This window comes from Lampetra planeri, chromosome 7 (genome assembly GCF_965212315.1).
Source record: "Lampetra planeri chromosome 7, kcLamPlan1.2.h2, whole genome shotgun sequence".
Lineage (NCBI taxonomy): Eukaryota > Metazoa > Chordata > Hyperoartia > Petromyzontiformes > Petromyzontidae > Lampetra > Lampetra planeri.
The window spans coordinates 17,337,702-17,364,380 of NC_136113.1; the positions used below are offsets into that span (position 1 = coordinate 17,337,702).

The 26,679-nt window shown below is 52.4% G+C and overlaps 1 protein-coding gene across 3 annotated transcripts in view; it reads right to left on the minus strand.

The window, feature by feature from the left end:
- Window positions 1-26,202, minus strand: part of PAPOLG (poly(A) polymerase gamma) — a 30,209-nt gene extending 4,007 nt beyond the window's left edge. For 2 of the 3 annotated variants that reach the window (XM_078596618.1, XM_078596617.1), the window contains exons 1-18: window positions 25,894-26,202; window positions 15,349-15,516; window positions 12,870-12,936; window positions 12,157-12,238; window positions 11,363-11,472; window positions 10,306-10,359; window positions 9,367-9,478; window positions 8,886-8,975; window positions 7,978-8,116; window positions 7,441-7,513; window positions 6,335-6,455; window positions 5,627-5,711; window positions 5,442-5,495; window positions 4,746-4,862; window positions 3,010-3,122; window positions 1,944-2,059; window positions 1,358-1,520; window positions 190-530 (exon numbers count right to left, since the gene is read on the minus strand). In XM_078596618.1, coding sequence (XP_078452744.1) covers window positions 190-530; window positions 1,358-1,520; window positions 1,944-2,059; window positions 3,010-3,122; window positions 4,746-4,862; window positions 5,442-5,495; window positions 5,627-5,711; window positions 6,335-6,455; window positions 7,441-7,513; window positions 7,978-8,116; window positions 8,886-8,975; window positions 9,367-9,478; window positions 10,306-10,359; window positions 11,363-11,472; window positions 12,157-12,238; window positions 12,870-12,936; window positions 15,349-15,516; window positions 25,894-25,901 — 2,013 coding nt within the window. In that variant the 5' untranslated portion in view covers window positions 25,902-26,202. Of the gene's footprint in view, window positions 1-189; window positions 531-1,357; window positions 1,521-1,943; window positions 2,060-3,009; window positions 3,123-4,745; window positions 4,863-5,441; window positions 5,496-5,626; window positions 5,712-6,334; window positions 6,456-7,440; window positions 7,514-7,977; window positions 8,117-8,885; window positions 8,976-9,366; window positions 9,479-10,305; window positions 10,360-11,362; window positions 11,473-12,156; window positions 12,239-12,869; window positions 12,937-15,348; window positions 15,517-25,084; window positions 25,277-25,893 lie in introns of those variants that run through there. The other variant, XM_078596619.1, reaches the window with a different exon arrangement.
- Between the last annotated feature and the right edge of the window lie 477 nt (window positions 26,203-26,679).

A 26,679-nucleotide genomic window follows, 5' to 3' on the forward strand; every position in this document is an offset into this window, starting at 1 on the left:
CTATTTCATCGGGGGAACGATGGAGTCAAGGTCACGACGAGATGTTCGCAAACCTTCCGGCCGTGCGGAACGCTCTTTCAAGGGCGCCGTGCCCAGCCGAACTCGACGTGCCGCGCCGCATCCACCCCCCCCCCCCCCCCCGAAGCTACCGCGCCCAGCCCCCTGCGACCGCTCAGGCGCAAGGCGAACCTGCGGGGTGGGGGAGTCCTGCTGCTTGGGCCTCTTGAAGGGGCTCCGGGGCTCGCCCTCGGGCACGGCGCTGCACGGCCGCTTGAGCGGGGAGCTCGTGCTGACGACAGACGCCAGCGCCGACGGCAGCGCCGACGGCAACGCCGACGGCGGCGGCGGTGGCGCCGACGGAGAGTGGCTCGCCCGGTCCGGGGAGGCGGTGGCGGCGGCGGGGCCGGGCCGCCCTTCGCGCTGGGCAGGGGGCTCCGGCAGGGACCCCGCGAGGGGCGATCTGCGCCCGGACGCAGTCGCGGGGGGCCCCTCGCGCAGCGCTGCCACCGCCAATTCGGCGCACGGGAAGTCTGACGGGGGGGGGGGGGGTGTGTGGGAGCACAGTGCAAACAACGGCGATGCAGGGGGGGGGGGGGCAGCTCCATGGAATCCGTCGCTTCACAGATCTCTCGTGAGGGGGGCTCTCGTACAGGACTGCTCGTTAAGCCGTTTTAAAATAATGATGCCTACAGTTTGCATTTTGGAAATGTTTAGAAAAATCCTTCAGGTGTTATCGTCTCTTTCTATAAACTCTCCATGCCGAGGTCTCTACTGTTGTAAGAGGTGTCACAATGGCGATCGTAAGATTCTCATACATATTGGCCATCGAAAAGGATTCTTGAGAAATATTCTCAGATCGTTGGGATATCTTCACTCGAGATCTTTTCTTTTCGAATCGTCTGTCAGAGTTTGGTCATCAGCCAAACATGCAATAGAAAGGTAAAATTCAAAACAAGGTTAACATTTTAATTATGGTGTCTGGAATGTGTTTTCAAATAAACTAAGGCATGCATGAGCTATAAATATTGATGATGAAATCTAAAATACATTCTACAAAATTTAATCCAGTCAGATAGCTGAGCAAAAGTGTGAGTAACTCAGCAGAAGAGTCAGCCCATCATCTCTCCGGGGTTAATACAATTAGTACCATTTTGTGGGGAAGTCAGTGGTTGTTCTCTGGATATGTCACCTCCTCTACAGCAATGTGGTATTTCAACCACCAGCACACATGTCTGCGAATATGTGATTAGCACCCCATTAATACTCATTTGAGAAATTACTCACTGACGTTTAATCGCAAGGCACAGTAGGCGCGTCGTGTCGCAGGGTGAGTGTGAGCGGCGAGCGGTCGGCTCACCCTCGAGGTCGGCGGCGCACTGCGGCAACGTCGCGGCCGCCTGCGGGAGGCCGGCGGGCCGCTGCTGGGCGCCTTGGACCTTCGCGCGGCGCTCCTTGTCGGCACGGCGCAGCTGCTGCTTGGAGACGGACTTGGGCGCTCCACGCACGCCCTCGCTCAAACCCTACACACGGCCAGCACCGGCAGCACCCACAAAGCGGAGCCAGTCGGCAGCTGCGCTCCTCTCTCCATCTCCGGTCGCTATGTGGCGTCTGGAACGGCGTCTGTCCCCTTTGCTTCCTGTGCCCGTGGCTCCCTCCCACTGCGGGCGTCTGAACACCGATGCCGTGTTTGTAAGCAGGCAGGGGGATTCTTGTTCAACCGCCGACAGAAATTAACATTGAATCGATCGGTCTGTGGGAATTCTAGTTAACGTGTACCTGTTTTACAGTTCACCAAGGCTTCACATCTTTCTTCGAGCCGAGTGCCAACTTACCGCTACCTCTCCTCTGTCTGCCTACGCGTGTACACGTGCAACCGCTGCGTCGTAAACCTCATGAGCACTCACAGCGGCCGACACGGCCCGGTACGAGAATACCAGCCGCACCTCCTTCTGCAGGATGTGCGCGGGGAGGAAGGGGAACAGCTGCTTCCTCTTGAGGTGAGCGGCTTCGATCTTCATGTCCCCCTTGGACACGTTCATGGTCGCCGCCTGTTTGTACACTGAGACGCGGCACGCGACGCGTGGCTCCTTCGACGCGGGTCGCGGCCCGAGCACGACGGGACAAGGTGTGGCCCATTGCATGGAATGCCTCGCAAGGAGACGACCCACGCAGAATAAACGATGCGACTTGGAGATACACTCAATGCCATGGGTCCCGGTGGAATTAATATCGGTTCCCTCCACCGTGTATTCCCACCTCCTTAGTTATACCCCGGGGTGAGAGGTGCAGGTTAGGCGCTAGGTTGGTTATGATAAATGTATAGATTTCGTATGAAAGACAAGATTGGAAATTGTTTTTGTTGAAAACGCATGTATAGACTTTTGTGCAAAGAAAATTTTTCATGACAAAAACAAGTGGCGTAAATACATACAGAACGGGAACCAACATTTCTGAGAATTGGTTTCTGGGAAAATGGATTTAATTAATGGGAGAAGAGGGGAGCGTGGATTCTGTCACCGAGCTGTCCGCACTGAGCTGAAGCTTCGTTACCGAGATAAACAAGAGACTTTAAAAGCACCGCCGAGTGCTCGCCAGTCACATTATTAAAACGAAACAATTTGTTATTTTACCAGGTAAGGCTGCCTGAGCTCTATAGCACTATTTCAGAACCGAACTGGCCACAAATGATAGCCCAATGAAGTGACTTATCACGTGGAAATTTATAGAAACCGAATACTCTAAACGCATGTTGATTCTAAATGAGGGGAAACACCGGAGCACCCGGAGAAAAATCCATGCCACCACAGAGGGAGAGAGACACGCAAAATCCAAATATACAGGCATCAGGATGGAACCCACGACCTCCTGTAAAAATATATAAAAGCATGGCACAGTGGCGCGAACATTTAATCCTCCAGCGTAGGGCAGTCGAGCACTGTCGTTCGAGAAGGGTGCAGACGAGCGCCGCAACGGCGAGAATCCGCGGGGCGGTGCGGCCGTGCGACCAACCAGTGTCCATGAAGCTGTGGATGTCCTGCGTCAGGTCCACGCTGATATTGGGCGAGCTCTCGCTCTTCTTGAACACGATCCCGATGAACCAGCGCTGCACATACTCGCCACCCCTGCGGGTCACGGAAAACATTGATAGTGTTATCCACTACTGGATGAAGAGGCATCCCCCCCAAATTTTTTTTAAAATGAGAAATCAAACGAGAAAACACTGGATTGCGACGTAATTATTGCTTTATTTGTTTATTCAAATGTTTACCGAAAGACCCAAAGGATATGTTTAAGCAACGTTACAGAGATGACGTTGGGAAGGGATACACGTGTGGGAAGTGATGCAAATCATGGTGCTAGGCCTGGCCTTTGGCTTGCCTGAATAAATGTTCTGCAAAGAGAAAGGCAGTAATCTCATGATGAAGTACAACCATTTGGGTTTTATGGAGTAAAAAAAAAAAGAGTCCCTGCGCAGAGAGTGGAGTAAAACTAATAAATCATGGCCGGATTTAAATCAAGCGGAGGGCAATTGCGATTGTAATGGAGAATATTATTTAATCGTAACGATTACATTTCAGTGTAATGGTCCCCAAACAGGAGATCTAAATCAGGCCCCGCACGAACCTGTGCTCTCGCCCAAGGCTACTCTCCGGCTAGGAAACGTCGCGTTCCACTCTCCGTCTCATTGCGGCATGCCCAGCCCTTCCATCTCGCTGGCTCCTTGGGGGCACTTGTGGAGTCTCAGCTCTGCAAGCCGATATTATATTCATCGTGGGGAGATCACTCATCTCCCCACAGTGGCGAAAAACTGCACTTGGGACTTGTAATTGCCGCAAAATTCTGATTGCCAGATCTGGTAACGATGCCTGAGTGAGAGAGTTTATTTGACCAGGTAGGATTTCTCGCTGACGTGGGCCATGTGCCACCGAGCTGGTGAGCCTCGCATCTCGCCCTGCACTCAGACTGGCACCGTCGCCTCTGCTGGTTCAAGTATGAATTATCGATTTACCATTGTACACAGATCACCTTTTCACCATTTTGTATTTTCCCAAAATTTGACCGTCATTGCACTCTAGGCAGAATGAGACAAAGAATCCATTTGCAATGCTCGCAGAGCAGCGCCTCTGAAGGAACGGTCCCGTGGAAGGAGATGTCGCACAATTACCGAGACAATATTTTTTTTATTCATCTCTTAACCCCCCCTCGAGTCCTGCTAAAGAGCTGAATACTGGGTGCTTCAGAAAAGACGTTAATACTGGGATCCATACGATCGTTTGGGACTATTGTGTTTAATGGAAAAAGAACGTATAATACAATGTAACATGATAATAAATGTATGTTAGTAGCTTCAAAAAGTTAAAGTCTGCACTTGTTCGCCATCTTGTCAACACATTGCCTGGAATCTTCTCCAGGTGGCCTCTAGAGCTCGGAGGCAGCACACTTCTTGTGGTTTTGTTGCAAATTCTCAGAAGTGCTAAAACATTTTGAAGCACCCTGTATTTACTGGAATGAACGAAATTTTTTTCATGAAAAACTAAACTGATTTATGGGGTTTTTTGTGTAGCAATTTCTGAATGGACTTAAAAAAAACCTGATTAAAAAAAAATCTCACGACACTTGAGAACTCGGTTTAAATCACCAAACCCTGGATTCAAACCCCGGGTTCTCAGCAGTGCCAGCTTGGCGCGGACCTCCAAAGCCGCCGCACACCACCACGTGAGCACAAACGCAAGGACGGCACTCACGCTTCGTTCTTGACAGGGTCAGGGAAGGCTTTGGGGTTGATGTGAACGAGCGAGATGAAGTCGTTCCTCTCCAGGTTGGCCAACAGGATGCGGATTTTTGACTCGACGAGGCCGATCCTGGGGTCAACGGCAAGCGACGAGGGCGGCGGTCGTTTAAAACGACGGCGAGCTCAGCGATAGTGTTCAACGCGCCCCCTGGCCATAGCACGGACCACGAACGTTCTCGAGACGAGGGGTCATTTGAGGCCAAGAATCAAAAGCGCGCGAGGCACAACGTGAAATTGTTTGCGACGGTGAATGTTTTGCCGAATTAAGAATTTGTGCACCCGCTACGTAAACAATGCAATCGCTTCTCTTCGGATACAATAACCGATGTGGCGGGCATCGTGGGACCGCACGGCATGTCACCACTGTCGGATGATGAGAAATGGATTCCGTTCGTGTATATTTATTCATTTGTTTTAAATCAGGCGGTGAGAACTCAAGAGACCAGGATGGGAATCTCATTTGCAAGGCTGACGACCCGGGTCACCACAATGACTTGGGCTAAACAAAGTCAAGCCACGGCAACGAATGAGAGAAATCAGACCTAAAAAAACAATGCGAAATCAAATGCTAAATCAAAGCCAAACATTAAATATTCCCCGCAGCGCAAATTTGCTCGGGGATGGATTGACAGCGGCACCATGTATTTACCATTCCAAGTGCTGTTTTTGTTTTGCAGCATGCGAGGTGAGCACGATGAAATGTCTACAAGAGCAAAACAAAAACCACAGACGATGGAAAGGCAATCAGAGATCGCACATGCCACCGAAACAACGACTGGAGATGTAAAAGCAACCCGCTCGCATTCCAACGGACACGCGCCGTCGCTTTCTTACTTGTATTTCTGGAAAAAGTTGGGGATTTCGAACAGCTTGTCCCAGCCTGCTTGTCCTAGAAGGATTTGGTGAGTGACCACCAAGCCTGGCCCACACAAGAGAGTCAGTCTCAGTGCAACGACATGGAGTGACACACACACACACAACCCCTGCAGTAACACACGCACATACACACACACCCCTCCAATGACACACACACACACCCCTCCAGTGACACACACGCACAGACAGCACCAGCCAAGGCCATCTTTGTCTCTCCAATGAGAATGTTCACATTGTCCCAGGTTCTCATTTTTAGGGGCGGTTTAGGCCAGGATCTAATTGTAATGAAGTAAAATATTTATCCAGCAGAGCCTCAAAGAGTCCAGAGATTCTCGTTCAGGAGGGCCCAGCACAGGGAGTTTGTCAAACTCTCCGCTGTTTGTGCGTGCTAGCAAACTGGGTTGCCTTGACAAGTCCCACGCCTACGATCCAAACAAATCGGTTCACCACCACACTGCTTTGCTCCTCTCCCCTGGCCACATCGCAGTCAGTTTTCCCATCGACACGATCAATCAACCCCAGTGACCGCAGAGTGCTGGAGAAAAAGACGACATGCACCACCGCCACCACCGCCACCACCGCCGCCACCGCCGCCACCGCCGCCACCGCCGCCCTCCGCACCGAGAGCTCGACTTGCTAACCACGCACGGCGCCCTGCGTAACGACCTTCCCGCAACGCCGCGGTGACGATGGCGCGGGAGGAGACGGTGACGTTGTAGGTGGAGTTCTGCTGGGGGTACGACGGCGTGATGATTGGCATCAGGTGGCAGCGGTCCGTGGGGTTCACCTGGGGGGGGGGGTGGGGGATCGGGGGGGGGGACGCGGCGACACGGTTCGGGCGGCGGCCACGGCAAGCCGGCGGCCGGCCCTCGGTCGCTCGGCTCCCCGGCTACTGCGAGTTCCCCGGCTCCCACCCCCCGGCCCGCAGTAGCCCCCCGGCCCCCACGAGCCGGGGGGTGGTGGGCGACCCCGGTCCCCTCGGACCGTCCGCCGGCTCTGGTGTTCACGCGCAGGCCACGCCGCAAAACATCTCTCGAGCCGGACTCGGCGTGTGACAGCGGCGTGTGACAGCGACGTCGCCTCGACGCGTCCAACGTATTAAACTAGAGAAATATATAAAATATACATGTGTTTTACACGGCACAAAAATACATTTCAGCCGGTCCAAAGAACATTTTTACTTTCTGTCAACGTGCCTGCCATGGGAAGGGCGGCACTCGCTGCCCGGAGGCTGCCCCGGGGCAGCGGCGCGCGGCTCCCTCCTGCCGCCCCCTGGCGCCGACTCGGAGGAGGCACAGCTGCTCTCCGCTCCTCCCCGAGCACGCACGGGGCGTGCATAAAGCTCGCACCCAAGTGGCTGCTTTGTGAGCAAAAGACACATTCTACATTGCTCTTCTAGCCATCAATTACAGCCCTGCACATCTATACCGACTCCATAAGCACTGTTGTGATTCACACTAGAGTGACAAGATTATGGGTTTGTAATCATTTACGGGTTGTTTTGTCACACAGCTGATGAGACTCAAAGTCGAAAACTGGTCCAGGATGTGCCCGTGTAAACGAGTTGATGCCGAAACACGTTGGTTCAGACGGCTCAGAGGCTGGTGGATCTAAACGCGATTTAGTTTCACGTGGTTCGTATGTTACGTTATTAACTTCATATTCAAATCGGTACGCGGTGCGAGGGGGTTTCCACGCGTCACATGACCGCAATGTCGCTGCAGCGCACGGGGGACGCGGGAGGCCCTGCGGTGTGGAGCAGCGACGCTCACCCGGGGGTCCCACACCGGCAGGTTGAGGCGGCTGAACTCCGGCTGCTTCAGCAGCACGGGTTTCGGCCACTCCCTGAGAACCGACACAACACCGACACAACAACAGCAACACCGACACAACACCGACACAACACCGAAAAAACGAATCAACAACGACGCAACAACGAATCAACAACAGCAACACCGACACAACACCGAATCAACACCGAATCAACAACGACACAATAACGAATCCACAACGCGACGTCTCTCTCCCGCTTTTGAGGCCTCTAAAAATATCCAAAGACCGGTGCTGCCAATCGGTCGCGAGTCGCGCAAACACACACTCGACGGAATCAGCTGGTGCGGAGGAGCCGGATGGTCTGGTGCATTGCGAGATCGCGAGGGATGGCGCAGGCTCGAGGAGCCCTTCATCCAGCAGCGGATAGATTATAGCCGAGGACGATGATGACAACGAATTGAAGCTGAAACCGTGACCCAAAACAGAGCGGTGCTGAGCGAACGGCGTCGTCACTGAGAGGGGGGTGGGTGGCGCACCACTGGGAGAAGACAAGGAAGAACTTGTGTAGGAGCGTGGACGCCGTGGCACAGGGGTAGAGCTGGCAGATCCGGGCCACGAGCATGGACCACGAGACGCCGCCCAGGAAGCCCAGGATGTTCGAGTACAGGCCGTGGTCTGCCGGAGCACGGGCACACAGACCGCGACCCCACACGTCCACACGCTGCCACGCGCCGTGACACGCTGACGCACGCCGCGACGTGCACGGCAGCGGCTGCTGAGCGAGCAGGGGGCACGACCGATATTAGGAAGCCACTGGAGCTATGCGCTTTTAAATCATCGCGATTGAAAACTCATTTCTTTAGAACATTTAACTGGTGACTCAAAATACCCTTGAAATGATATCAGAGTTACTGGCTGGGGAAGGACACCAATGTGATCCGGTGACTGGCCGCCGGTGAGCGCGTGAGCGGATTGAATCGGCGAGTGCCAGCATCACCGATCGTCCCGACCGCTCGACGTGGATTTCTCTCACCGGTGCAACGGTGAGGAAGGAATCAAGTGCTCGACTCCAGATGGTGGCGAGATGTTACGACCTTGCCTGGTATACAGGAGGTCGTGGGTTCGATCCCGACACAGGCGCCTGTATATTTTGGAATTTGCTTGTTCTCCCTGTGGTCGCGTGGATTTGTCTCCGGGTTCTCCGGTTTTCCCCTCCACATTTAGAAACAACGTGCATTTAGAGTATTTGGCTGCGATACATTTCCACATGGCAAGCCACTTCATTGGGCTACCGTTTGTGGCCAGGTCGCTTCTGAAAAAGAGCTACGTAGCTCAGCGGGCCTTACCTGGTAAAATAAAATAGTACAGTTTAGATTTAGACGCGACAGCAGCAGGACTCCAGCTTAGGGCGAGCAGAGTCGGGAGCGCGCCCGGCACGACTTACGCTTCGCCCACAGCTTGACGGCGTGCAGGGCGAGGCGGAACGTTTCCACGTTGGGCACCAGGTGCAGGATCTCGTCCGTCACGCGGCAACCTGCGCACACATTTCCACGTTTCCACAGCAGCTCGGGGCGGGGCCCACAATCACGGCTCTCGCCAACTCTCATAACCGACTCAGCATTGGGGGAGGCCTCCATCCAGCAGTGGGTTGACAGAGGGATGAACATTTACTTTATTATGTTATTTGTGGGGAAGACCGGGAAAAGTGATGTCTTTCATGAAGCTGTGCAGGGGTGGTAAAGTTGTTTGCTACAGAAAGAGTTGCCTCCCCTCGTTTCTTTTCAGACCCCAATGCAAGAACGACTCCACCGCGTGGCCATGCTTGCATGGCCCTGCCGTGCAAATGATTTGTACGTTTGCATGAATGAATGAATGAAACGAGGAATGAATTGCGAATTAAACGACAGGGGCGGCTCAGCGCTCACCGTTGAGGCTCCGGATGCAGCGGATGTCGAGGTTTCTCAGGATGTTGTCGTTTCGCAAGTCAAGTTTCTTGGGAATGCTCTGCATGTTCAGTCTCGCGAAGAGGAGGTCGATCTGCACAACGAAAGGGCGAAGTCACGCAGTGAAGCGTCTCGAGAACGCCCCTTGTGCGTGGAAACGTTCGCGTCGATTTGGACCACTGTGAACTGTCAACATTTTAGAATAAAGACAACATTATCGTATTGTTGACAATATGGCACCACGGTGGCTAGGAGATGTTAACTCCCTCGCCTGGTATACAGGAGGTCGTGGGTTCGATCCCGACCATGACGCCTGCTGCTGTATATTGGAGTCTTCACGTCTCTCTCCCCGTGGTGTGGATTTGTCTCCGGGTCTTCCGGTTTTCCCTCCACATTTGAAATCAATGTCACGCGTTTAGAGTATTTGGCGGCTATACATTTCTACATACGCCACTTCGTTGAGCTATCATTTGTGGCCAGGTCACTTCTGAAAAAGAGCTACATAGCTCGGCGGACCTTGCCTGGTAAAATAAAAAATAAAGTTTATTTTAAGTTTACTGTAAGTTTAGTATGCCATGACATTGTCATTGTATTTGCACAAGATATGTTTCGATTTATTTTAATCATTTGCACTATAAAAATAACTTTGGAATTTAATGGCAACAACAGAAATCCAACTGATTTGGGCTAACTGGTGCTCCCTGCCTAACAAACTCGGTCTGACGCAGTAGATGTATCGCAGCCGTAATTCATGGAGGTTCAAGGAGGAACGGGGAGTTACAAACACCGGGGTGCCTTTGTGTGCCAAAGACAAAGATCCCCCATATAGCCTTAACCAGACCATAGGAGCAAGTGCTGTTCGCGAGCGCCTATGAAGGCTGGCACGGCACACAAGGGGGTGCCACAAAGACACGCGCTCACCTCAATGCCATCAAACTGAAATCTGATGAGAGGCACAAAGGCATCTTCCACCGCCTGCAAAAGACAACAAAGTACATCAGAATACGTCGTGAATGTCCGTACGCACGTGCGGGAGAGACTGCCAATATATGGAGGCAACGGAAATCCAGAATTAGTTTTTCTATCAAAAGCAAACGCAGGACAGGAGAGCGCCCCTCCTCCTTTTGAGCAGAGGCCCACGCCACTTCCTTTAAGTCCAATAACCATTTTTATTCACTCACGATACATATACATACGCACACATATACATACACACACATATACATACACACACATATACATACACACACATATACATACACACACATATAGCGACATGCAGACACAGATGCCACGTATATAATTATAATTAAAAACGGGCAGGGGGGGGGGGGGAATGAGATCCATCGGTGAGCCCAAGACTGGAGCAGCACAAGAATGGCCGCCAAGCCCGCAGCCCGCAGGCCGAGCCACCCTCCAAGCGCCTTCTCACCGAGGGTGTTGATACACGTGTTGCAGCAAGTATTGCTTTTAGGCTGAGCCAACCTAGGAGAGACCCGAGGCACAATTATATAATAATTTATCGATTTATCCAGGAAAGGCACAACGAGTCGTGGGAGTCGTTTCCAGGAGGACCCTGCCGCTCTCTCGTTGGGCTTTTATTTGAAGATTATTCAGCCAATGGACGGTGACGAGTGTTTAGGATACACGTGTGGGAGGGAACCAGAGCCTGGAGAAGACCAAAGAGCGCGAGCGGGCAATGAGGGTGCAACACTCCAACTCCGTACAGATGAAAACCGATGGCGATTCGTCCGCTCGCTGCCTTCCTTCTGGCGAGTCAGGGTATGGCACCTCGACGTCAACATTTATGCGATTCACCAACCCTCGCTGCCTCCACAGTGCTGGCTAACAGGCCATGTGCGTAGCCACCGGCGCCCGGTCCGACGGCTCGGGACTCGATCCAGACGACCGGGATCATCGCTCGGCGCGTGAACCACCGCACCGCCGACGGAGCGCGACGCGAGGAGAGGCGCGTTACCCGTATGCTCGTCACGCCATTCGTCTCCTTCAGCAGCTCGCAGAAGGAAGTGAAGAAGTCGGTTCGATCGACGTGCTGCGGAGCGACGCACAGCGCGTCGATATCTGCGTCTGCAGACGGTACGAGGGACGCTTAGAGAGAGGCATGCGGGGAACGGAGCGATGCGGGGAAGGTAACGACGCGATGGCGGAGTGTGCGACACGCGTGGTGAAGCACATGAGAGAGGCCACGGTGTGGAAACGCCGCCATCTCAAGCTCCGCTTTGAGTCCACCGGTCGTTACTTACGAACGCGAACTCTTTAGCGACATACACAGACCCTCCGCGGTTTAACGTCATGTAGTGTAGGGCAAGCGTCGCTCGCATTCATCAGCCAAGGAAGGTACCACAGGACGATTACAACGGGCGGCACACGGGTCACAAGTACGACAAAATTAAACAATAGAGGACTACCTATTTATAGTGGATTAAGAGAGCTTCATGGCACAAGTAACTGAAACCTAAATGCACGAGTGTGTGCAACTGTGGCTACCAACTCCTCACCACGGACCACACAAACTTCGCACGCCCCCCAAATGTAAATTCCAGGGCAGTGGATGGGTGGGTCTGCAATTCCCCAACTCTCAGACCGAGCAATGGATTGGCTAGATCACTTACGACTGAACGTCCCGGAAGGGGGAGGTAACAGCGACATCTACTTTTGCCTACGCTGGGCATCGCGGCTTTTCGAGCAGGGCACCACCGTAACATCTCGCACTCTCACGAGATCCTGGGGAGGGCCTCGTGTGACGCTTGCCTTTATTGTGGACGCCCAGCCGGAACGAGCCGAACGTACAGATCTTTGCGGAAATGTTCTCAATGATGCTCGGCGAGAGCTCCTGTGGAACACGGAACAGGGACGTGGCAAATCAAAACGACGGGAACTTAAACTGTGGTCGAGCACTTTGAATAACAACAACAACAACACCTCCACCACCTCGTCCACAACAAACTGGACACTGTCCCACGTGACAGAGACAGCACCAACTCTGTGAATGATGGCGAGGCCACGGGAGCTGTGCGAATAGACCACAGCGGGGGACTGGAGACGGGCTTGGCGACGAACAAAAACAAAGATCCCCCTCATAGCTTTAACAGACTGTTGGGCCAAGTGCTCTTAGCGAGCACCTATGAAGGCCGGCACGCCACATGAGGTGGTAGGTGGCCAGCACCACACCCGGTCGCCTTTGTCTCCCCAGTGGCGATGTTTGCACACCCCTCCAGGTACTCATTTGAGACCGAGTCGACTTAGGGGAGGCCCAGGACCGGTTCAGATAATCATCACCGGTGTTGGCCATGAGCAGGAATAAAACTTGGGTCGCCGGGTTTGTAGCACAGTGCGCTAATCCGCTGCACCACCACTCCCCACAAACACGCGATGGACAAACGGGCTGCGACTTCGAGTGGGGGCCCATTTCTGTCGTCACGCACGGCGAGCGAGAGCCGACACCACCACCACCACCAGCGTACCTTGGCTTCAGCGAAGTCTTGGACCCACCGGTTCACCATGTGGTTCAGCTTGCCCAAGACGGCCAGCCTAAACATTGAGAAGCCATCACAACAAAAAAAGAAGCTGCTCACAAACAGACTGACGCAGCAACATTATACCCCCGGGCCCTGCCACGAACACTGCACTTATCCATTGCAAAGGTCAAAGGAAAAAAAATTACACGGAACTTTTATCCAAATAAAATCACTTTCTTGTTGTCCTGCATTACCTTCTACCCCACAGCATGCGTCTGAAATTGCCTGTGTTCTTATTGATCCGGTGTGACAAGCTTGCATCAGCATAAATAAAAATGAAAGCTGCTTCAGTGATTTCATCAGGCATTGAGGAGTTTGTCGAGATTTTCAAATGTTTGGCAGCCATGGCTGGCAGGAGTTTGACGTTTTCTTTCATCGAAATCCTCCCGTTGAAAGATTGAGCAAAAAGAAAAAAGTTACCTAAAAAAGATTACAAAAGTAAGTGGTGAAAAGTCCCCTCAAAGGCAAAACGGAGATTAAAATAGATTATTCAACCTGCAAACCAACGAGACGTTTGCTAACGAAATACTAATTCCATCACGACCATCGTGATAGAATTAATGGCGGTAGTATAAATGGACGCGGCGGTGATTGTAGGGCACGTTAATAACGAGGTAGATACAAAAACAATTGAATCTATCACGACAACGCGTACAGCCTTGGATTTCCTATGATCTATAATTTCATACGATCCATCGACCGGGATTAATACTTGCAGAAGACAAAAATAATCGGTGACCAATGGCAATCGAGAAGCTTGACACGAAGTAGGGGCTTACGCGACCAATGTCATCCATAAGAGGGGTTGGGGTTAGATCGCGTAAATATACAAATGTGTCGTGAAACCGGCCACCACCCGACAAAGCCAATTAGAAAGGTTTGTCACGTACAAAGAACATGCCAATTTGCAATTAATATAGCGTACCTGGCGGTCAAATCTGGCTGTCGCCTGATGATGCTAGCTGTAATTACTGATGAAATGTCGTACTCTAATTGTAAATGTGATGGGTGTGCTCTCCAACACACCGGCGTGCTGTACTCGCAACACATTGTCACGTTTTGTTTACGTGACAACCCTTACTAGTTGGCTGCATCGGGTGGTGGCGGGTTTAACGACACAGAAGCTTGGTGTTTACTTCACACGTCAGGGGGAGGCGATGACGATGAGGAGGAGAGTGAATCTCATGATATGCACGCTTGTTGATGGCTAATGCCTCACCGAATTAGCCCAGCGACCAAATCGCTCAAACTTTAGGGAGAATTGTGCAACGGGGAGCGACATCGCTGGGCAGCGCACAGGGCGGAGCAAAATCGTGAAGACGGCTGCATTTATTTTCCTGCAGATTATTAACTGCACTCGTGCTGATAATCTCATTAAAGCGCTGTCTCTCCATGATTAAAATATTCCGGCGATACGATTTTTTTTCCTTCCCTCTAATTTATCCAAATGTTATTTTTATTAAATCTATCAATGTTAAAAAAATTGAAGTGCACGTTAAAAGGGGGAAAAAATAAAAAACCTCGCCATAATTTAAGTAGCGAGCGTCACAAATGAGTCTAACGGTGGTTCATTACGATAGCGCCAGAGCGATCAGCGTGTCGGAGACAGGCACGCGCGCACGTGCCTCGTAATGGGTGGAATAAAGTGTTGCTTTAAAGCAGTTTTCACTTTAATTACGACAGTCACTTGAACATCGAGAGTTGAAGTTTTTTAACGAGCTCATCATCCAAGTTCGATTCCAGCCACTGTGCATGGCAGTCACCGAACACCACACAGCCATATCGCAGCAAGCCTCTTCCACGGACACTACAGTCGGTGAACAAGCCAATTATCCATTGCAATACGCATTATGAAAGCTCTGAATGTCGTGAATATGTTAATAATGCACTACCGTGTTACAATTGTGTCCTAGACATCAGATCGCGGAAGCTAAACTGGGTTCAGCCTGGAGAAGACTCGGATCTGAAGCCACCATGCACCTCAGGTTGCTGTAGGCTGCAGGTTATGCGGTTGACAGCAGAGGGCAGGGCAGGGCAGGGCAGCAAAATTCACAGCCGTGCAGCATCTCGTACATCCCACACCGATGCTCCACGCGCTCGGCGAAACCCACACCGACCAGCGCGGTGAAGCGCGGTCAAATAACCGCCACGACTTACGCGGCGCGGGATGCCCTCATCCAGTAGCGGATTGATACAAGGCCCGTCGTACGAGTGCGCATGAAGAACGCGGTGGCGGTGGCGACAGTGGGGAGCGGCAGTGTAGCGGTTAGCGCGCTGCCCTCAGAATCCGGCGACCCGAGTTCGATTCCCAAAGGCGGCCGGGCGTGGTGCTGTCCACCTACGGGGTGAGTTATTGGTTGTAACTGTGGTGGCGGTGGTGGCAAGGGGTGACATTGGCGAAGGGAGGGAGGGTCACGACACGAACCTTTGCTCCAGCTCCACGACTTCCTCGAACACATTCAGCTGCTGCAGGGCCTCCTGCAGGAGGTCGCTGGAGCGCACCTCCTCCTCGGTGGGCGTCGTGAGGCTGATGGGCGACGTGATGCCCAGGTAGATTTGCCACAAGTGCGGCTGCGACTGACCGCTCCCGTACCTGCACAGGTGACGCAGCACGGAATGTCAAGGATCATCCCCCCGCCTCTTCCCCCCGCCACCGTGTGGCCGACATGGGCTCTAGGGGCAAGTGCCGTTAGCGAGCGCCTGTTAAGGTCTGGCACGGCACATTAGTCGGGTGGTGTGGTGACAACCCCCACCGCTGGCTTTTGCCGCCCCAGTGCGGATGTTGTGCACGCCATGTCGGGTACTCATTTAAGGCCGAGTCCATCTAGGGGAGGGCCCAGAACTGGTTCAGATATCACTCACAAAGTGGCTGGGAATTCACTCGCGTGGATGGGTTCCTTGCGTAGTGAACCAACCACGAAGGCCACTGCTCCCACAGTTACACGCAAAGACAAGGACCGGTTCAGTTATAATCGTCACAGATGTTGGCCGTGAGCGGGAATCGAACCCGGGTCGCCGGGTTCATAGCGCTAACCACTACACTACCGCTCCCCACAGTTATACACACACACATAAGCCCACATACACAAGAGAATAATTACCACGAGATAAACTTCAACGAAATTGAAAATCTTACATTCTATCCATTTCTGTACGCCACGATATGCCAGTATAGGGTTGAAACTCGTTTGTTTTCTCCCTGCAAATATCTGTGGAAAGAGTCAATTTTTACTTTTTCACTCACTATGGTTCGTCTTTGCTGGAGCGAATGTTCCGAATTAAATGCGAAGTTGCTACTTCCATGGACAGCGCCAACAACAGCGTTCACCTTGGACAAGTCCGTACAACAGGGCCATCTTCCTCCCAAAATCCCCTGTGCTTTGGTGACCCGCGAGTCTCCATCCCGGGCCACCTGTTGCTCTTGCCGAGATAGATTTTCCCTCTTGGCAAAATCATCTCCAGATTTAAATGTTGACCATCATAACAATGCTGATGACACATCCAGCTCTGCGTTACTACTGACCCCCTTGAACACCACCTCACTGCCCCACTCTCACACCCTGCCTTCACCTGGTCTCCTTTTGAATGGCTTCTAACTTTGTCTTGCCTCACGGCAGATGGGGAGCGTACGTTCACAGGAAGTTCCTGTTTTTTTTATGCTAATGTTGGTCACGTGACCAGGAAGTGACGATGTTAGATTTCCACTGTACCACGCGGGCGTCAGCCATTACACAGATAAGTCAAGATGGCGGCACGCATCGCATCTCAGTGAGACCACAGCCGCACTTGTCCATTGTGGGAGCTTAAGAAGCATTATCTGTAAGTTGTTTATATTCCTATAATATTGGAAATGCTGTTGTGATGTTGGAATGACCGTTATAGCAATGTAAATGCCTTTATGGTGCCGTTAAGTTGTTGTAGTAAATACGAGGCTTAGTTAGTAACGAAGCCTGTGACTTTCCTTATTGTGGATGTTACTTGTGATTTAGTAGGTCGAGTCAGACTTGTGCCTATGTTGCGATCCTGAGAGTGATGACGAAGTATCTCATCCACAGTTTAGTGTTAAGTGTAATGCTGTACATTTGGGGTGCAGTGGGATGAATACACTATGTGCCTGTATGCAACGCACCAGCTTGTGCCTTTGTCTAGTTGTTCAGGGGTAATGTGGGGGCCTGGTCCTTCCAGGATCTATTGTTATCCGAGACAATGTTCTGATGCTGTGGTGTTCATTGTGTGGGTGTTTCCGAATTATAACAGATGCTGTATCTGTGTTTTCTCACCAGTTTTACCTGTTACAATCAATAAATGACGATCGGAGTTGGACGGTCATCCTGGCTCCGAGGGTTTATTGAACACATGGTTATCTACTCGACTAGCGGTGCAACGCAGCGCACAGCGAGGCCGAGATAGTAAAAAGATACTCTTCTTAAAGCTCCCAAGAAGTCCTGCAGCCAGCTCTGCAGCCAACCCTGCAGTCAGCTCTGCAGTCAGCTCTGCAGCCAGCCCTGCAGCCAGCTCTGCAGCCAGCCCTGCAGTCAACTCTGCAGCCAGCTCTGCAGCCAGCCTGCAACAAGCAAGGAGCTCTGCAACGAGTCTACATTAAAATTGTGCTGCAAGCATCGCAGCATGGAAAGCCACAGTTCAGCAGGGAGAGATGCTGAAGAAGGTGAATCAAGCAATCCAGGATCTCCCATCCTGCCTCAAGAGGACCAAGGGAATTCAAGGCCCCAGAGGGAGGTCAGGTTGACGCAACGGGCCTTGGAAAGCTATGAGGCTGAGAAACAGGACCTTGATGCCAGGATACAACGGGCATGGAACCGGGTTGAAGCAGATTCATCTGAAGCTTCAAATGCCTCAGACAGTGGCCTCAATTCAGCGGGCCATCCAGCGAGTGAATGTGAGCAGCTCAAGCTACAAACTCCTGGCAAATAGATACATCTCCCTCCTGATGAAGGTGAAAACAGAAGAGGGCATTGAGGGAGTGCGCAGACAAGAGTACTTCCTCGAACTGCTCGATGATAATGTGCAGGCAGTGATACAAGATGCAATGGACCGTGTGGAGGGCTTAAGAGAGACACGATCTCAGCACTCTGTCTCATCCAGGTCCACCTCAAAATCTAAAGCCTCAGCACACTCAAAGACATCATCTACTAGTATGGCAGCAGCTCAGGCACGCACAGCAGCAGAAGCAGCAAACGCCCGCATTGCCTACATGGCTGAAGAGGAAGCCATGCTAATTGAAAAGGCCCACATACAAGAAGAAGCAAGCATAGCAACTGCTGCCGCACGGAGGAAAGCAGAGCTCGCAGAGCAAGAAAGTATATTAGCAACTGCTGCCGCACGAGAGCAAGAGAGTATATTAGCGGCTACTGCTGCACGGAAGAAAGCAGAGCTTGAAGAGCAAGAGAGTATATTAGTGGCTACCGCCACGCGGAAGAACATTGAGCTGGATGCTAAGTTAAGCACCCTACAACTCAAAAGGGAAGCAGCTGCTGCAATGGCCCAGGCAGAGGTGCTCGAGGCAGCAGCCAACCTGGATAAGGAAGAGAATTGGAGTGAGTTTGGCACTCAGATACCTGTCAAGGACCGCGATCAACTCACCAGAAAAAATATTTTGGACTGGTCTGAACAATGCATCAATGCTCCTCCACCAAACCATACTGAACAAAGGGTGGACGTTCAGGCATCGCCATCTCCACTCCGAATGAACATGAATGCTGTCTACAGGAATGGTGGAAATGCATATCCTGCCCTGGCAGTTAGTCGCCAACTCAGCGTCGCGCACGTGGGGTCAGACGTGGATGCACCAAGTCAGACCCACATTCCAGACAGTCACATAAAGGGATCCAGCCAACGTGATCGAAACCCTTTGGGCCCACAGTCCAACGCCATCGCAAATGACGGCATGCTAGGCAATACAGCCAATAATGCTGCCTCACAAGTGCCAGTATGGACACACCCTGGATCAGCAGGACTAGGAGACTTTGCAAGGTACCTGGCTCACCGCGAACTAATCAACACAGGACTCGTTAAGTTTGATGACCACTCTGAGAACTATCGAGCCTGGAGATCTACCTTCAGGAATGCAATCCGAAATGCAGACATCTCTGCAAGTGAAGAACTCGACCTGTTGGTGAAATGGTTAGGAAATGAATCTGCAGAGTACGCAAAGAGGATCCGGTCAGCAAACATTGACGACCCCGCCTCAAGCCTGCATGCGGTGTGGGAGAGGCTCGAGGAGTGCTATGGTAGCCCAGAAACCATTGAGAAGGCTCTCTTCAAGAAGTTGCAGAACTTTCCAAAAATCTCTGGTCGAGACAATAAAAGGTTACAGGAGCTTGGAGATCTTTTGATGGAGCTTGAATCAGCCCAGGCTGATCCCTACTTACCAGGTCTCATTTTCTTGAATACCTACCATGGCGTGAACTCCATCGTAGAGAAATTGCCATTTGACGTGCAGGAAAAATGGAGAACAGCGGGTTCAAGATACAAGTCAGAGCATCAAGTTGCATTCCCCCCATTCTCTTTTTTCTCATAGTTTATCCGCAACCTGGCTAAGACTAGAAAGGACCCGAGTTTCATGTTTGGCACCACGGGGATTTCCAGTCCAGATCTCCCAAAAATGGAAAGAGCAATGGCGAAACGAGGAACAGCGAGAGTGCCAATTTCTGTACACAAGACTGAGGTCTCTCCGACGACATTCGCAAACTCTGTCCAGGCAACCACCACAAAGAAAAAGATAGAGGATCCAGAGAAGCAATGCCCATTGCATGATAAACCTCACTCCCTCCAGAAATGCCGTGAGTTCAGGAGGAAGCCATTGGAAGAGCGGAAGAACATGCTGAAAGAATTTGGAGTGTGCTTCAAATGCTGTGCTTCTACTAACCACCTTGCAAGGAATTGCAAGGCAGATATCAAGTGCGAGGAATGTGGCAGCGACAAACACGCAACTGCTCTGCACACATTTTACTCGAAACCCAGTAGCACTAAGGCTTCCGATCCCGAAGCAGAGCACGGCGGGGAGCAAGGCGAGACCGCCGCACTTACTTCGTCAATCACAACCAAATGCACAGAAGTCTGTGGAGAAGGCTTCAAAGGAAGATCTTGCTCAAAGATATGCCTCGTCCGAGTCTATCCCAAAGGACATCCTGAATGGGCAGTAAGGATGTACGCCATAATGGACGACCAGAGCAACAGGTCTTTGGCAAGGTCAGAGTTCTTTGATCAGCTGAGTGTAGGTGGGAATTCCTTTCCATACACGCTCAGAACATGCTCAGGACTGATGGAGACAGCGGGAAGAAGAGCGAGCGGCCTCATGGTGGAAACCATAGATAGCACCATGAAGCTAGCCCTTCCTACGGTGACAGAGTGCAATGAGATACCGGACGACAGGAGTGAGATTCCCACGCCCGAAGTTGCACGTCACCACCCACACCTGAAACCCATAGCAGAGTTCATCCCGCCATTGGATCACGCGGCACAGATTTTACTTCTGCTCGGCAGGGACATGCTGAGAGTCCACAAGGTTCGCGACCAACGCAATGGACCTCACGACGCTCCCTACGCCCAGAGACTCGATCTAGGATGGGTCATCGTGGGTGACGTTTGTCTCGATGGAACCCACAAACCAGACCACATTAGCACATTCAGAACGAGTGTGCTCGTGAATGGATGCACGTCGCTCTTCAAACTGTGCCCCAACCACCTCACGCTGAAAGAGAAACTCGGCGAGAGAAGTCAAGGCTGTACCATGCAGACTTACGAAGAAACCACCACGACTTCGCTTGTACATCCACCGTCTTCGCTGGATTTTGTTCCTCCACGTTTCTCCAAGCCAGCCCTGACTGACGGGAAGAAGACTAAGACGAAGTCGCTGATCGTCGCTCTGCTGGTGGTCGTGGCGGTGGTTGCTGCCGCCGTGGCCTCTCCGTTCCTCGACTCGGAGCTGTCGTCTGAGTGGGAATCCTGGAAGGAGTTCCACGGCAAGGCCCCACAACCAGAACATACCATCCCAAGGCTCGAGCTGTGTGGAGCCGTTCTTGCTACAGAGGTGGCGGAACTGATCTTAGACGAATTTGACGTCAAACTGGACGCGGTCAAGTTCTACATGGACAGTAAGGTCGTACTAGGCTACATAAACAACCAAACCAGAAGGTTCTACACCTACATCAGCAACCGGGTGGAGCGCATCAGGAGATCGACGCAGCCGGAGCAATGGAATTACGTTCCAACTGACCAGAATCCAGCAGATCTCGCAACTAGGTCTGTCCCTGCATCTCTGCTGAATCAAACCATCTGGCTGACGGGTCCAGCGTTCCTGTTACGACGTGACGTTGGCCCATGTACTACCAAGGAGACCTTTGGACTCTTAGAGCCGGAGTCCGACAAGGAGATTCGTCCTCTAGTGACAACTTTCGTAACAAATGTGCGACCAAGAAGTCCACTGAGTCCACACCATTTTGAACATTTCTCGAAATGGACGACGCTCGTGCGAGCGATAGCACATTTAACGCATATCGCAGACTGCTTCCATCGCCCGATGAGAGGCACCACTGGTAGCTGCAATGGATGGCATTACTGCACAGTGCCACGCACTGAAGACGAGCTTTCCAGAGCAAGGAAATCAATCTTCCGCTGTGTGCAACAGGCAGCTTATGCAAGTGAGATCAAGGCCATCAACAAGGGAGAAGACCTTCCTAGGGTCAGCACCCTCAGGAAGCTAAACCCCGGGATGGACAAAGACGACTTGCTCAGGATCGCTGGTCGGCTAGGGAATGCAAAATTAGATGAGAATGAACGAAACCCCCTCATAATCCCAAGCCAGAGCCACATCGCAATCTTACTCGTGCGCCACTACCACGAGAAGGTCAAGCACCAAGGTCGGCACTTCACAAAAGGAGCAATCCGATCTGCAGGGCTGTGGATCGTTGGAGCAAAGAGGTGCATCGCCAGCACAATCCACAAGTGTATCCGGTGTCGCAAGCTACGTGGAAAACAGGAAGAACAGAAAATGGCAGACCTCCCAGCCGATCGACTCAGTGTGGAACCTCCCTTCACCTCTGTAGGGATTGACGTGTTCGGACCGTGGACAGTCATCTCCCGCCGCACCAGAGGAGGGCTCGCGAACAGCAAACGTTGGGCAGTGCTGTTCACCTGTATGAGTACACGAGCAGTGCACATCGAAGTCATCGAGTCCATGGATTTTTCGAGCTTTATAAATGCACTCCGGAGGTTCTTCGCCATCAGAGGGCCAGCCAAGCAACTCCGTTCTGATTGTGGAGTCAATTTCATAGGAGCATGTAAAGAGCTTAAGATCAATACGGAGAATGTCGAAGATTATTCTGTCAGGAAATACCTTAGTGACCAAGGCTGCTCATGGATCTTCAATCCTCCCCACTCTTCGCACATGGGTGGAGCCTGGGAACGCATGATCGGGATTGCTCGACGCATTCTCGACTCCATGCTATGTGATGTCGGGTCCACACGGCTCTCTCACGAGGTCTTGACCACTCTCATGGCCGAGGTCTCAGCCATAATTAACTCAAGACCCCTGATCCCCGTCTCAACCGACCCGGAGTCACCATTCATCTTGACTCCTGCTACACTTCTTACCCAGAAGACAGATGTGCTCACAGCACCTACCGAGGAGGCCAGCACTGCAGACCTCTACAGACGTCAATGGAGACAAGTGCAGAGCTTCGCGAACACGTTCTGGCGTCGCTGGAAAAACGAGTACCTTACGACACTCCAAGTGCGCAACAAGTGGCAGTCTAATAGACCAGACATCCAAGAAGGCGACCTCGTCCTACTGAAGGACAACCAAGCCAAACGGAATGAGTGGCCAATGGGCCGCATCCTCAAGTCGATTCCAAGTGCCGATGGAAAAGTTCGAAAGGTCGAGGTTATGATTGCGAAGCAAGGTGTCGCAAGAACTTTCATCAGGCCCATAGTCGAGATAGTACTACTTCTCTCTCGCAAAGATATGGACAAATAAGTCGACCCGTTGAAGTTGTTATACACTTGTTTATGAGATAGGAAATAAATGCTGGTATCTCCTAGATACCAGACGGGGAGTGTCTTGCCTCACGGCAGATGGGGAGCGTACGTTCACAGGAAGTTCCTGTTTTTTGATGCTAATGTTGGTCACGTGACCAGTAAGTGACGATGTTAGATTTCCACTGTACCACGCGGGCGTCAGCCATTACACAGATAAGTCAAGATGGTGGCACGCATCGCATCTCAGTGAGACCACAGCCGCATTTGTCCATTGTGGGAGCTTAAGAAGCATTATCTGTAAGTTGTTTATATTCCTATAATATTGGAAATGCTGTTGTGATGTTGGAATGACCGTTATAGAAATGTAAATGCCTTTATGGTGCCGTTAAGTTGTTGTAGTAAATACGAGGCCTAGTTAGTAACGAAGCCTGTGACTTTCCTTATTGTGGATGTTACTTGTGATTTAGTAGGTCGAGTCAGACTTGTGCCTATGTTGCGATCCTGAGAGTGATGACGAAGTATCTCATCCACAGTTTAGTGTTAAGTGTAATGCTGTACATTTGGGGTGCAGTGGGATGAATACACTATGTGCCTGTATGCAACGCACCAGCTTGTGCCTTTGTCTAGTTGTTCAGGGGTAATGTGGAGGCCTGGTCCTTCCAGGATCTATTGTTATCCGAGACAATGTTCTGATGCTGTGGTGTTCATTGTGTGGGTGTTTCCGAATTATAACAGATGCTGTATCTGTGTTTTCTCACCAGTTTTACCTGTTACAATCAATAAATGACGATCGGAGTTGGACGGTCATCCTGGCTCCGAGGGTTTATTGAACACATGGTTATCTACTCGACTAGCGGTGCAACGCAGCGCACCGCGAGGCCGAGATAAACTTACTCCACCTACTACACACCTCGCTCTAGATTACTGTTGCCAAAACAACATTCATCTGCTCAAAAGTTCTCAGTCGACTCCGGCGACGCAGGAAAGAAAGTATTTATCCAGCAGTGGATAGACGAGATTTGAACACGTGTACAATCTCTTAAGGCGAGAGCCACGCACGCAACAGCATGATACTTCAATGGCACTTATTTATCCAGGAAGCTCACGCCGTTTCATCCAACTCATGCGTGTTTGTACAAGTGGGAGGAAACCGAAGCAATGGGAGAAAACCCACGCGCGCGAGGGGGTAACACTCAATCCCGTACAGACGGAAACAGATGGCGATCAGTCCACACTTGTGTGTAATGCGAGCCAGGGTGTGGCACCTCCTCGACGACCATCGACCAACCCTCGCCGCCTCCACAGCGCTGGACTACAGGCCACGTGCATAGCCACCACCCCCGCCCCGCTCACACATTGTACATTGCGTGGCCTAACAGAGCACGGTGTTTATATACTCTATGTGCAAAGACACCATAAACAAATATGCGACATGTGTGCGCCTTACCGCAGCAACAGAGGGCCGAGGACGGACACTCACAACAACGGACAGAGTTCCAGGCTGATAAAACGCAGCAAGTTGGCACAATGGGGGCACAGGTGGTTCATCTATCGACCAGTCGTCTGTCAATCCATGAACGTGGGTCTGTCCCGTGACTCCCTGCCAGTGATGAGCCTTCGACAACTACACGTGGGCTAAAAGTGCATGACGTATATTTATGTTTAACTTCTTTCGCACCGGACGTAGCCAAGCGTGGTACAAACCCAGTGGTGGCGTCACCGCCGCTGAGTGGGCGAACAAAGCAGCCACACAAGAGTTGTAAATAAATCCGTGGCTCATTGATGCGATTTCACTTTTTTTAAAACACATTTTTTTTGCGCTGCAAACAACAACACTCTGGGTATAACGTTCACCCGAATAGAGCACCTCGGGTTAGCACGGTTGGCTACGTACGGCGCGAAAAAAGTTCAACATACATACCCTGGTAAACAGACACACACGGGAACCCAGGAGTCGATCCAACATCTCCCTCTGTGCGTGCCATTCAGGCGGACGCACAGCATCGGCAACACTGAATTGTGAGTGTATAAACATGATGCACATTACACACGGACACGAAGGTGAAACAACTCGCGCGCGCCTCTGCCTGCGCGCGAGTTGCGGTGTTTCAGAGAGCGCGTGCGGGCTCGGGGAAGCCCAAAGTCTCGCTCGCGGGGCCACTCACTTCGCCATTCGGCCAGAAAACAGCACCGACAACCACTCTCCCCCCTCTCGTCGCCTCCCTGGGGGAAGAGCCGATGATGAGCTCCGAGAGCGAGAAGCCGTGACCGCTCGTCGTGGGATCTCTTTGTCCCAAGCCAATATAGACGCCACGACGTCAAATAGGAAACGTTGTGGGGGGGTGGGGGGATCTAGGGATGCGGGGGTTGAATGGAGAGGGGATCGGTGGGGAGAGGGGGTGAGCTGGGTGCGAGTGAATCTGGGTGGAGCTGGATCGGCGAGTCAGTGATGGAGGTTGGACCTCTCCGTGTATGCGCAGCAGCGCAACGCAGCAGTGCCACGCCGCGCTGAGCAGCGGTACACGCAGCCCGGCACATGCGCCCCAGACGTTGGCATCGCATTGTTCCGAGTCTCTGCGAAGCGAGGGCTGGCGCACACCCCGCGCACCGCCGCGCACGCGTGGAAGGGGGTGGAATCGCTCGGCTTCCACCATCCCGCGGTGATCTCCGCATTCTTCGAAACGCTGCTGCGGTTGCTGCTCGGCTTGTCCCGATTCGGGATTACCAGCGCGAGGCACTAGAGTATAAGGTACGCCGATCGATCAAAATCCTGCATCGTTGTTCCCGATATTCCTAGAATCCCTAAGAACAGGTTTAGGGCAACACTAAGCACCGCTTCTCGTGATACCTGAAGGGCGGTGTTCACACGGCTCACGCGCGCAGCACCAGGAACGTGCCATGGCATTCTTACAAACACTGCCACGCCGACGGTGTGGCGAAGCACGCGGTGTAACCTGTGCAGCAGATCACTCACTTCGGCATATGAGCAGCGGTCAAAACACACAAAGTGTCTCTCTCTCGCGCGGGCGCGCTCTTCCGACGGCGGGACACAGCTGATGATCTCGGGGCGCGAGAAGTCGCGTGCGGGATAGGACGCGGTGGAGTTTTGTGCGAAGTTGCCTTCAACCCATCGCCGATATACGCCTGGATGACGTCACAGGGATGGCCACGGCGCTGCGAGGGGAGGGGGGGAGTTCTCCGGGCCTCGGGTCGAGGCCTGGCGGGAGAGCAGTTGGCGGATGGAGGTTGGGGCGATGTGAGCTCTGCGTGGGCGATGAGTGAATGGAGAAGCTGGTTTGGTGGGTGAGTGTGGGTGAGGCTTGGTGGGTGAGTGTGGGTGGGGCTTGGTGGGTGAGTGTGGGTGGGGCTTGGTGGGTGAGTGTGGGTGGGGCTTGGTGGGTGAGTGTGGGTGAGGGTGAGTGTGGGTGGGGCATGGTGGGTGAGTGTGGGTGTGGCTTGGTGGGTGAGTGTGAGTGTGGGTGAGGGTGAGTGTGGGTGGGGCTTGGTGGGTGAGTGTGGGTGGGGCTTGGTGGGTGAGTGTGGGTGGGGCTTGGTGGGTGAGTGTGGGCGGGGCTTGGTGGGTGAGTGTGGGCGGGGCTTGGTGGGTGAGTGTGGGCGGGGCTTGGTGGATGAGTCTGGGTGGGGCTTGGTGGGTGAGTCTGGGCGAAGTTTGTTGGGTGAGTGTGGGTGGGGCTTGGTGGGTGAGTCTGGGTGTCTGTGGAGCCACACGTGATGTGTCGCCAGTTGCCACCTCGTGCCG